The sequence below is a fragment of the Cynoglossus semilaevis genome, chromosome 8 (genome assembly GCF_000523025.1).
Source record: "Cynoglossus semilaevis isolate Cse_v1.0 chromosome 8, Cse_v1.0, whole genome shotgun sequence".
Lineage (NCBI taxonomy): Eukaryota > Metazoa > Chordata > Actinopteri > Pleuronectiformes > Cynoglossidae > Cynoglossus > Cynoglossus semilaevis.
Window position 1 is genome coordinate 16,816,503 of NC_024314.1, and position 12,817 is coordinate 16,829,319.

General features: G+C 40.7%; 4 protein-coding genes across 4 annotated transcripts in view; 3 read left to right on the forward strand and 1 right to left on the reverse strand.

Annotated features, from left to right (window-relative positions):
- LOC103382520 (potassium voltage-gated channel subfamily A member 1) overlaps positions 1-5,786 on the forward strand; it is a 14,683-nt gene extending 8,897 nt beyond the window's left edge. The window contains exon 2 of the mRNA XM_008315340.3: positions 3,317-5,786. The gene's annotated coding sequence lies outside the window, so the exon portion shown is untranslated. The remainder of the gene's footprint in view (positions 1-3,316) is intronic.
- A 1,080-nt stretch (positions 5,787-6,866) lies between these two features.
- Positions 6,867-7,414, forward strand: LOC103382516 (histone H2B 1.1-like). Its single transcript, XM_008315338.3, has one exon. The coding sequence runs from the start codon at positions 6,910-6,912 to the stop codon at positions 7,288-7,290; it is 381 nt and encodes a 126-aa protein (XP_008313560.1). The 5' UTR covers positions 6,867-6,909; the 3' UTR covers positions 7,291-7,414.
- A 236-nt stretch (positions 7,415-7,650) lies between these two features.
- LOC103382528 (histone H4-like) lies at positions 7,651-9,018 on the forward strand. The gene is made up of 2 exons (XM_008315349.3): positions 7,651-7,656; positions 8,027-9,018. Exons 1-2 carry the CDS (start codon positions 7,651-7,653, stop codon positions 8,258-8,260), a joined length of 240 nt encoding a protein of 79 aa, XP_008313571.1. The 3' UTR covers positions 8,261-9,018.
- A 725-nt stretch (positions 9,019-9,743) lies between these two features.
- Positions 9,744-10,816, reverse strand: LOC103382515 (histone H1-like). The gene has a single exon (XM_008315337.3). The coding sequence runs from the start codon at positions 10,663-10,665 to the stop codon at positions 10,039-10,041; it is 627 nt and encodes a 208-aa protein (XP_008313559.1). The 5' UTR covers positions 10,666-10,816; the 3' UTR covers positions 9,744-10,038.
- Positions 10,817-12,817: the final 2,001 nt, after the last annotated feature.

The window sequence follows — 12,817 nt, forward strand, 5'->3', positions numbered from 1 at the left end:
TAGACTCGCTGTGTGTGTGTGTGTGTGTGTGTGTGTGTGTGTGTGTGTGTGTGTGTGTGTGTGTGTGTCTGTTTGTAATAATTAGAGCAGACACAGGGGGTGAGCAGGTCACTTGCCTCTGGCTGACCGTCAGAGTCGGCGTCACATGATTGAATGTCAATAGTCGGCCCATAGCAAAACTACACATTTCAACAACTACAAGCCGCACCTGTGGTCTCACACGTGTCCACCAGGGGCCACGGAGAGTAGAGTGAATATGAACGCAGCAGAAATACTTCAGACTACTGCACAAATTGTACTACAGTAATACAGTATTGATGGAAATTAAATCTGTTAAACTGATATATATATACAAATACATAATACATATATGTATATATATAAATATATACGTATATATGTATACACATATATAGACACATACATAACAGCAGTTTGTCATCTAATCTAATGGAGATAGTGTATGTTGATGGTGATTAGTCACTGAGGAATACATCTATATGTGTATGTGTGTTATATATATATATACATATATAGAAATATAAACATTAAATGAAGAAATTCTATTATTGTGTCAAATATTGACATTTGACAATAAAAAAAAAGATTATTTAAAAAACTGCAGTAAAAATCTGAAGGGGTCAGTTTTGGGTTTGTTCCATTTTTTTTTTTTTAACACCGTTTTTGGTTGTAAATCCAAAGGCTGGCTGACAGTTGATCTGGAGCTCTGATGATCAGATGTCACACTCGCTGGGGGGTGGGAGAGGGGATTAAAATCACTGACCAGCAGATCAACGACATCGTCTGCTCTATGTGAAACACGTAAACAAAAAAAAGGAAGGAGAAGAAGCTATTTACATTTTGTATCAAAGCTGCAGCACCATGTGTTAGGTCTGTAGCAGGCGCTAGTATTTCTGTAGACGTATGAATGCAGTGTATCTGAGACACAGTGACAGCTTTAAGCTGAGCGAGGCCCGTCACTGTCACAGTTCCCTTCAGTCCTCACATGCCAGACCTTCCGAGGGATTACGTAGGTGGGGTGTGAAAACACATTTGGGCGAGAAAACGCGGTCAGATTTTAGAAGTGCTTATCTGCGTAATTGTCCCATGAAATAGTTGGAGGTTTAATCTGTTTTAGGGATAGGTGACGTTTGCTGCAGATTCTGCCTTAGGCTCGAACCTGCGCGGATTTACAGCGTCTGTTGTTAAGTACATATCGCTGAGGCCTGGCATTTGATCCGCTGCCCACGGTCAGCGAGGGTCATCAACAGACCAGACAGTCGACACCTCCCAGTGATTGTTGTATCACAAATCTGTGTGAGGAAACTGGAAGACCTGGAGAACCCTCTGCCCTCTAGGGGAGAGGACGAAGCAAGTCTGTCGTAAGAGCTGCTGAATTAGCTGAGCCAAAAATTAAAAATAAAAATGAAAAGACAAAGAAAAGGGTAGACTGTGAAAGAAATTGCTAATAATCAAAATATATAATAAATATATATAAAATATATAATATAAATATGTTTTTAATGATACTGTACTATATGATCTGATCACGTGACCAACAGAAGAAAAATCAATACATGATGAAAATAAATACATAAATATATAAAAACCCTTCACGTCACACAGTGAGACCGATCTGAGAGAATGCTGCGGCTCCACCTAGTGGTGAAATAGAGTCTAGGCATGTTGTACAAATATGTTGACGCGTTAAAGCAATAGAGCAGTTTAAAAAATATATGAATCATTCTGTATTTGAAATTCTCTTAATGCAGTTTTACACAGGTGTTAATGACGTGTGATCACTGAAGTACTATATATGCAGTACTATATATGAAGTACTATATATGCAGTACTATATTCAGAAGTGAAGCAGGGATCAGACCTGCACACATCACTTTCACATTCTTTTCCATTCACTCTCTTATTCTGAGCTGAGGGGCTTGGACACTTAGCTTAGCTTAGCTTAGCTGGATCGCTATGACAACAGGAAGTGAGCGTGGTCCATTCAGCTGACAAACTGCGGCATCTGTGGCATTGACTAAAAGACTTAGAAAGTATGACTGTTTAATCTGACTGGAGGTCAACGTCATAAAGAGCCCATGTGATTGGTGGACGGAGCGGAGTCCATCTCCACAGGTGGCTTTCACGGGGAGGATCGTGTCATTGCGACATGACAGCGTTGGATGTAACTTGACTCAAAACGGCGTCTCTCAGTATTAGCATTAAGGTATTGATCCGGCTGTCACAGCGCCCCCCTGTGTTCTTCTTGAAGAACACTTGGTGAGAAAACCGGAGGAGGGAACGTTCTCATGCATGCCTGCTGGATTTGGCCCAGCGTTCTGCAACTGCATATGCTGGGATGGATTACACTGATCCAACTTAATGCCTAAGACCATGCAATCATTCATAACTACAGGAGCCATTGGGGGCACGGACGTGGATGGTCTGAGCGCCATCTGCCACTAAGTGGAGGATTAGGTTTGAGGGAGATGTTGGAAAATGGTTGGGGCGGGGGGTGAACTGTTGACCACAGGTGGTGAAGAACGCATATAGATAAAAAAAATTTGGACTGAGAAAGTCCTGAGTACTTTGAGTGTGATCCGATACCAACCCTAGGCTAGCTCCTGATTCAGTTTGTCAAATAAAGACCGCTCTGACGTCTGCACATCTAGAAAGACTTCAAGGCTTCTGCAGTGTTCCGCACATTCACAACAATACCACACACCACAATTGTTCTCTTTTACTGATGATGCAAACGTAACCACAAGTTTCCGAAAGGTTTACGTTCATCTCGCTACTAGCCACTGCTAGCTTCTTCTGAGCTTCCAGGGCGCTAACAGAGCTAACAGACAGTGCAGCATCACTGACCTGTAACTGATATGAGGTATGCGCATAACAACAGAAATGTATACAATCAGTGACAGCTAATCCGTGCACCTCCACCAGAAGGGGTCACTGGGGTAACAGTCAATGCTAAACGTGATACTGTTTACGTTTTTGAGTAAGTCTTTGTGGCTTAATATGGCACAGCGCCACCTAGAATACTTTTCACAAGCTGTCGTTAATATAGACAATATTGAAACAAAAGCACTGCTGCACCAACGTTGCTAAGACAATATTGAAACAAAAGCACTGCTGCTCCTCCAACGTTGCTAGCCACGAGGCTAAGGTATCTCGTGAATATTTTCTTATTATCTTTGTAGCTGCTACAGGATCTTAGCTCAAATCTTAGCTCGTCCGAAGGACGTCTTTGCTTTTCAAACTGACAGCATCACATGTTTACACTAACCTTCTGTTTTTTCTTGTCTCCACGCAGCCCGCTGTGACGCCTGGCCCTCCGATCATTAGGAACCGCCCAGACCGCGGGAAGAAAAAAACCCTCTAGCTGAAAAAAAGAAGAAAAACATTTTAAAATTAGCTGCCGATGAAAACAAACAAAACAACAACATTTCTACAACCCTTTTGTTGAACTTGTGCCTTCGACCCACTTCACCGGTGTTACTTCAGAAAACCTTTGTCGATTTTTTTGGATTTGCTTTGCTTCATGTTCAGGACTTTCTGAGATTCTTTTAGGTCTACCCACAGGACGAAAAAAAAAGCAAAAGCTTGGTGGTTTTTGTTTTTTTTAATCATATTTTGTCCCAATTTTTTAAAACAAAAAATTTCTGACATTTATTTACAGAGGAAACCCAGTACTGTGCAGTATCATTCCATCTTTATGTAAAGATATCATGTGTACACCGACTTTGGATACACTTTTTGGTTTATTTTTGTAACAATGTTTCCTGATTTCTATTTTTCTAAAATAACAACTCAGATCCAGAGATGAAGAAAGTCATTTAGGGGAGAAAAAAAAAAGAACTTGTGATAAAGTTTGTTAACATTTCCCTTCGACTGATATCTTTACACACCTCTAACAGTGATGTGCTGAACAGCTGCTTACTGTGCCTTTACCTTTAAAACAGGGGTGTCTGATTTGTTTGTGAATTATTTCATTTTCAGAAATGTATCAAGCGGGCCGCATTGATCCCGTTAGTGGGCCGGTTGTGGCCAGCGGGCCATAATTTTGACACCCCTGCTTTAAAAGGTAATGGGCCAGTGCAAGCTCTGAGCAGATTTTGCAGATTGGGAACCTGAAGGCCGCTTCTCGTAACCACGGCAACGGCACAGACTGAGACAGAAATGGCTGCTGGACAACAAAGATAATATGACTGAGCTGCAAACAGAGCCAGAAGAAGAAGAAGAAGAAAGTGCAGAGTCAAGGATGAACCTGGATGTTTATCAGTGGTTAGCGCCTAAGCTAACACTTCAACATTACTTTGGTGTTAATATGTGGACTAACCAAAGTGGCACGACCTCTCTGGCCAGCTCCCCGGTGTTGTTACTGATGAAAACACACTTCTAGTGCCTCAGGTGTTCACAGTATAAAAACGGCTGTTCATTTAGCGCTGTGCTAAATGAACAGCCGTGTTTAGCTTTTGTGTGCGATACGATCGGCTAAAACGGAGGATCCTCACACAACTCGGGTTGAGTACTTAGTTGTCGAAACTGCACCGTAAGGAGTAGACTAAGACTCCCCAGATCCAACTACGTGCACGTCGACCGTGACATGGTCACTTTGAAAAAAATATGTCCCCTTTAAAATAGCATGAAAAAAATACAGTAGTAAACTCTTATCACGAAGCTGCCGTCCTTGGACTGCGTAGACCGTGGATGTCCAACGTCAGCCCCTTTAGCCTTGCCATGGCTCCACACCAACCTTCCCGATACCTCACTGTAGAACACATCTACACTCACTGTCGTCAGACCTGATCAGGTATCTCCATATCTGTTAATGCATCAGTGGTACAAATGAGTTTGTGCCTTTATGAGGATCACTACTACATTATCAGTCAAGTCATTGCCCTCAACCACTCATTCTTCTGTTGAACTCAAAACAGCATGGATTATAGATCGCCGGTCAAATCGGAAAACCAACGCATGGTCCACAGGGAGATGCAAATACGGGACAGAAGAGGATCTGCCGTTCCAACACAAGGGACACAGCTGATTGGCTGGGAGTGTGAAGGTACAGAGGTTAGAAAAGATGAAGAAACTGTTCTAGGCTTTTCTAAATCTCTGTATCTTGAGACAAAAACGGAAAAGTTCTCCACCTCTAAACCGTCCTAAGATGGAAACGGACCGATTCAAAACCACAAACCTCGACTAAGCCTGATTCCAACACAGCATTGTTTTCTAACTGCTCTTCAGTTGATAACGGTCGGTCGGTCGTCCTCACGTCAGAACTGCGTTTCTACCATCTTCTTTTATCCCAAACATTGACAGACATTATTATATAATATTATTATATAAGAAATCATTTTATTTTTGCTCTCTTTCAACAACAACATTAGAAAAAAAAATCATTTTCTACCTAGTTCTTGTTTGTACTGCATGGTATCAAGTGACTTGACCCCTATAGTAGTGGTGATGTGTTTCCTCCTCCTGTGTGGAGACGTCAGTCTTTTCTGCCTGTGAGTGTGAATCAGCCATGGAGCAGTCCGTCCAGGACCTTCAACCCCCGCCGTTTCCCCCCAAAACAGAGCTGCCAAATGTATCTGAGGTCTTTTATTTTTCAGACGTTTTCTCTGTGTATAGTTGGTTTTTAAGTGTATCACATGTTAAAACGTCACCCTGTCAGTGTTACATTGTGTTTCCGATTACATTTGAACAAATGCTGTTTGTTAAAATGTTTAAGAAATTATAACAATATGCAGAAGAAGTATGAAATAAAAGGAAACCAACTTGACTCTCGTCTGTTTTACCACGAGTGTTCGCTGTCGAAAGTACAGGGCTGTTTATCGTTTCATAGTTTGACCACTTGATGGCGACATCAGCTCACATACAGCAGTCCTTAGTCAGCGTCGCTTGTAGTGACCCGGAAAAGAAACGGATTTTCTCATCCGGTTACCGGATGCTACATTAGCATTCTTTTCTAAGCAAATAACCTCCAATTCTGAGTACATTTTATTTTATTTAAATTAAGTATTATGACTAAAACATTTGTATTGTTGCTTTTTGTTTTAAAATGTATTTTATGTATATATATTCTATATATTTAATATGTATATTATCTACAGTTGTTTACAGTCCAAAGCTAAAATACTGTAAAGCTAAGCTAGTTAGGTTAGTTAACGTAGCAAGATAAACAACGTTCTCATTTGCATGAGGCCAAATATGTATTGATGTATCATTTAGCAAGGAGATGGACTGTTCTAACATGAATAGTCGCTGGTAAAACACAGATGTATCATTTAGCAAGGAGATGGACTCTGTCCTAACGTGAATAGTCACTCGGTAAAACACGAATATATGAGTGGGTTCAACTTTTTTGAAGGGGTTGGGGGGGATGTGGACACACTGACTAACACAGGGTGTTTGGTTCCCGGTGGGATTATAGACAGGATTGGATCATTGTGAACACAAATAGAGGCAGAGCACCTGTTAGACATGGACATACTTACATATAATATGGGCTGACGTGGGTCGGTCGAGGACAAAAGAGTCCACCCAGGCGAAATACTGAGTGGGTCATTTAGCAAAACAAACGAACAGAGCGCGCACGCGCGTCTGTTTTTCGCAGAATCACAATTGTTGTGTTAATATGGGCTAACGATAAATACACGGAGAACTTCGTTCGTTTAGTGTGAGGCCTTTTCCCTCCACGTCTCATTCAAAAGAATTTAAATTTCCCTCCTTTTCCAAGTCGACTGACTATTGGCTCGCGGCCGTAACACGTTACCTCTGACGCACATCGCCACCAGCAAATAGAAATGTAGCAACGGCGCAGCTATATTTGCATGTCATAGCTTTAAATATAGCAAAAGGCGTGGCGTCAAAGTATAATTGTGTTATAAACAACTTATCACCATGCCTGAAGCGTCTGCTGCGAAGACCGCGCCTAAGAAGGGCTCCAAGAAAGCCGTGACCAAGGCGGTCAGCAAGACTGGCAAGAAGAAGAGAAAGACCAGGAAGGAGAGTTATGCCATCTACGTGTACAAGGTCCTGAAACAGGTCCACCCTGACACCGGTATCTCCTCTAAGGCCATGAGCATCATGAATTCCTTCGTCAATGACATCTTTGAACGCATCGCATCTGAGGCTTCCCGCTTGGCTCACTATAACAAGCGTTCTACCATCACGTCACGGGAGATCCAGACCGCTGTGCGTCTGCTTCTGCCGGGTGAGCTGGCCAAACACGCCGTGTCTGAGGGAACCAAGGCTGTCACCAAGTACACGAGCTCCAAGTAAACTGGTCTCCTGTCACCGTTACAACCAACGGCTCTTATAAGAGCCACCACTTCTACCGTGAAAGACAAACTCCTGTACTGTTCAGCGGCTTGTATGAATCTTACAATAAATTCCCCTAACAAAACGACTGTTGTTGGGAATATTTATTAAAAGGTCTCTTTGATTTACATAGGAAGCATTATGATGAATCCGCTTTATAACGTGGAGCTTGGTTATAACATATGACAGTAGTGTTAAACAGCTGTAGAGGCCGACTGTATAAAGTACACCACAATGACGAAGAACTTTACTTTGCAAACGTAAATATCTGAAATATAACCGTGAAGGACGGGTTTAAAAAGCTTGCGCCTTTGTAACACTATGACGGTAATAGTGTTACAAATAAATCCTACTTGTACAAACAATCTTTTTTAAACAGGTCTTACTTAAAGTATGTCTGTTTCTGAAACGTGTTCAGTGGCGTTAACAGTGAATGCGGAAGTAGTGACGTCAAGACCACAACAGATACAATCTTTAAAAAAATGATAAAAAGACGTTTAAACAACAAAACGGTTATTTACACATGTTAACTACTATTAATTTTACACCGGGTTAATACCGCCTACATTCTTCTATGAGTTCACGTCATAACGGAAATGTATGCGCGCCGAAACAGGACTCTTGCTTTCTCTCACGTCCGCTGAAGATCTTTAAATACAGCGGTTGGCTTCCTGTAGACTCATTCTGTATCTTACAGCGACTTCAACTCACCAAGCCGGCTATCCGCCGTCTGGCTCGCCGTGGCGGAGTGAAGCGTATCTCCGGCCTGATCTACGAGGAGACCCGCGGTGTCCTCAAGGTCTTCCTGGAGAACGTGATCCGTGACGCCGTCACCTACACCGAGCACGCTAAGAGGAAGACAGTGACCGCTATGGATGTGGTTTATGCTCTGAAGAGACAGGGCCGCACTCTGTACGGTTTCGGAGGTTAAACTCGGTACCTGAACGCACCAAGACCCAACGGCTCTTTTAAGAGCCACCCACAACAACAAAGAACATGTCTCTGTTATAAGTCTCATTAACTTAATAATAATAATAGCTTAATTTTAACTGTGCAAGATGATTATTAGGTTAAAGAAAGTAAAAAAAAACCAAACATGACAAGTGTTTGTTGACGAGAGTTGGTTATTCACAATTACTTCTTTACAGCTACGTTGATGTACAACTCTGCATTTGATTACTCTTATATTATGTTAATTTTTATTTTTATACTTTATTACTATACTATGCATACAACATATACATACATTGATGTGTGCGAACTACACGTAATAATATAAATCAAAATGTTATGCGAGATTATTTAATTTTTATGGTTTCAACTCAAAATAAACTAGTTTTATGAAAAACTAAAACAAAACCAAAAGCCTCCATATTCGGATATTTTTTTACTAAGCACAGATTCAAGTGCGCTAAAAATTTATTTGGCAAACAATGCACCGGCAAAATCCACCAGCACGTTGTGGATCAGGATCAATTGGAATCTTGGGAGTAATTTTCTACGACCTTAGTTCAGAATTGAGTGAGAATGATTTTTATTTTTGTCTAAGTCTAGTCTCATAAAACTTTTTCATACTCGCAATTTTAATGAGTGCCAAGGTTTTAGAGCATATCAGACACCACGTGTTTAGTTCTCACACTGAGAGGATGAACAGAAACGAATAAATACTTGATTGTTTCCCCTCTTCTTTTCGCCCTCTTTTTTTCTTCTACCACTTTTTCTCGTTTCCTTTGGTTTTCTGTAATTTGTTTTTACGTGTAGAGTCGCTCCGTTTACCGCTTGGCACGTACACACTCACTTGGCTGAGCTATGTGACGTAAATCATCAAACCAATACCGTAAAGACCATAAAAGCTGCGCCAATTGTAATAGAAGCGCAACCTACATTTTGTATTTATGAGTTTATCTGTAGCCACTGGGTTCCGACGTTAGTGCATGCGCATATAGTACATACGGATTGTGTTTGCACATATATTTGAGTAATAAATGAAAAATATAATTAATGTTTTTGATGACAAAAATGACACTAATCATGATTTAATATTTTACTCTAATTTAGTGTTTCTGAATTATTTTCCCCATCCAATTGAAATACTATAAACTAGCGCCTGGTATATATTTATTATTTATCTTCACTATAAGTTACTGGATGAGTTCCTGGCACCAGCATTCTGCATACAATCCCGATTATCACAATAGATCAATAATGCGTGCTCTGCTGCCATCTAGTGACTGGAGGCTTTAATATGGTTCAAGCATGAATAAAGACAGTAAACTGAAAGTCCCCTCTCGCGCACCGTGTGACATCTAACCGGGACGCAGCCCACTACTTTAGAAGCATCACTCTAACTGCAACAGTCACAGCTCCTTTACCAGAATTACACCCAGTTTGTGCGTTAAATAAGAATCCATATGTATGTTGAAAGTAACTTTTTTTTTTATTGAGTCATAAATTTTGGCCCAACATCGTTGGGTGGAATGCAAAACCACAAAGTAGACAAAACTCACAGAATACAATATTTACAATCTTTAGACATTTTCACTACAACGGATAGAGTGCATTTGGTAAATAAAGTAAAAATAAACTTCACAATTTAAAACATTTCAAACACAACACGGACATTTAAGAAAATAAGGTCGAAAATAAGTCGACGGTTAAGAGTCTTTTGGTTGTGTTTGGCAGATAGAAAAACAAAAGCTGTAGAGTCTTTTACTTCTTGGCTGGTTTCTTAGCTGCCGCCTTCTTCCCTTTGGGACTCTTTGCTTTCAACACTTTCTTTGGAGCTTTCTTTGGTGTCGCCGTCTTCTTCGCGACCTTCTTCGGGCTCTTTGTCGCCTTTTTGGGGGCTTTCTTGGCAGCTGGAGCCTTCTTCGCGGTCTTCTTCGGTGTGGACTTGGCGGGCTTGGGCTTCTTGACCGTTGTTACTTTCTTAGCGGACACTTTCTTAGGTGTCGCCGTCTTCTTGACACTGGCTGCGGACACCTTCCCCTTCTTCTCCTGCCCGGGCTTCTTTGGCTTCACGGCAGCAGAACTCTTGGACTTGAAAGAACCTGAAGCTCCGTTTCCCTTCACCTGAACCAGGTCTCCTTTGGCGACCAGTTTCTTGACCGCGCGTTTAATCAGAGCGGACTTGTGCTCCACATCGAAGCCCTGAGAGCCGAGTGTCTTCTTCAGGGCCGCGTAGGAAATGCCCTTCTTTTCCTGGGACGCAGCCACAGCCTTCAGGATCAGCTCGGCGGCTCCAGGACCGGACTTCTTGGCGGGTTTGGCGGACTTCTTCTTGGTTGCCTTGGCCGCGGCGGGAGCAGCGGGTGCAGCGGGAGCCACTTCTGCCATTTTAGTCAGGGTTGTTGTTGTTTTACTATTCAAAGTAGCGTCGTAACGTTGCCGTTGACAGCGAGTGTTTTTTTCCTGCTTCACAGTAAGACACTTAAACACACCATGAGAACCGTGGAGACTCAGTCTGCCCTCTGCTGCTCTCTGCTGCACAAACACGTCGCACGTTTGTGTTTTCTCTCCGCACAAAAATCACAAAAACACAAAAAATGGCAACGTTTTTCACCGCGAATTCTTCTTATACTGACTCACGTGAAGTCTCCCCTCACGCAAACGTTAAACAAAGCCTGAAACACGTTTGTGTTTTCATCAAAAGACCCTAAAATCTCCTCTACCGACCGCTTCGCGAGGCTCGACACTCGGACTTTTTACTAGAAATTATCTCCAAAAAACTCCACAAAGCAGCAAATGGGTGACTAAACCACCGAAATGTTGAGAAACGATCCTCGTTTATGAATAGCACTTGAAATTATTTGAATTCGTAGCGGTATTTTTATATAATAACGGGTTAATGAAAGAGCTGCAAACACAGTCTGAATACGAGGTCGAACAACGAAGAGATGACAACCGAGGGTAAAAGACCGACAACTGCTCACTCATGTAATATAAAGTACCGAACTAATCTTCATCTATACTTGCCAGTTTTAAGTTTACCGACTGAAGATCTCATCTAATATTACCTAAAGCTTTGTTCCTGCCTTTAAAGTTGTTTCAATTCTTTGTTCCTTTTTTTTCCTCTGACTTTTGTCCTTTTAGTGTTAAGAATTATTATTATTATTATTATTATTGATCCATCACTTTTCAAGATTCCATCACTACGTCTGTCAAAATGCAAGGGTGTCAAACTCAAATTCACACTGGGCCTAAAATAAAAACTGGGACAATGTCGCCGGCCAAACTTAGTATTTATTGAAACATTGACAGCCATTCTGCGTGTTTTCCCTTCTGTCCAGATTTGGAAACAAAACTAGTTTTACGCAAACATTGAATATGGAACAACCAAAGCTTAATATGATAAACATTCATTATTATTATGAAATTGAATATGAAATAAAACACATCAGTGGTATTTGTTTCTTATTATGTCTCTTTATCTGTAGCCTTTTGACTTCCTTTTTAATGTGAAGATTTTTGCACAGGCCAACAATGAAAAAAACAAATTGTATGTGCTGTAACATTGCGCACACCCCCCTAATACTACAAATCCTGCCAGTATATAAGGGCTATACACTGGTGGGCCAACTGTAGTTCACATTTGATATGATCTCACAGGCCAAATATAATTACACTGCGGCCCAGATTTGGCCCCCGGGCCTAAGTTTGACATATAATGTTAACAACTTATGACATGAATTTTTGCAATTTTTTTTGTTTGCAATTTTCTTATGTCCAATGTCTTTTACTATAAAACATCTTAGAATCTTCTTATGCATTTTGCAGCTTTGTGGCGATTTATAAATGTTTTTGTTTCCTTCTATTACCTGAACAACATCAAAGTTGCTCAAAACTAGGAAAAATTGATTGAAAACTGATTTGAGTGCATTGGTGTTTTTCTGTAGCATCAGATTAAAATTAGACAACAACACACAATCCACACAGTCTTCATATATACTCATATTCTCTTTTTTTTTCAATTTTGCTTGAACCTTTTATCACCTTCTGCCATCATCAAATGAACAAAAATGTAATAATTTTCTTGATTTTACAGGTTTAGCTATTTGAAATATGAAATTCTTTTAAATTACATATTTTCCCATATCAGTGGTATCTAGTCTTTAATAGTTCAAGAAATGTACCGCAACATTAATTCAATTACTTATTACTATTATTAATGTATTTAAAAATACCTTTTAAAAATGGCATTTGAAGGATTAAATTTGAATATAGCTTTGAACATAATGGACGTTGTTTATGTCCCCAACCTCCGGTTCAGGGAGCAATGCCGGTCCGCAGGTCATTTGGTACCGGGTCGCAGTGGGACACAGTGAAAAAATGTATTTCGGTTTTACTAATTTATTTCATTCAAAAGTTATCCAGTCATATCTCTTCACTTTTTTCATTCAAAGATAACCCATCAATGTTCCAAAACAACAGGTCAAAGGTCATTCAGACTCTGATACTAACAGAATAAAGTCTGAAAGATGTTTTATTT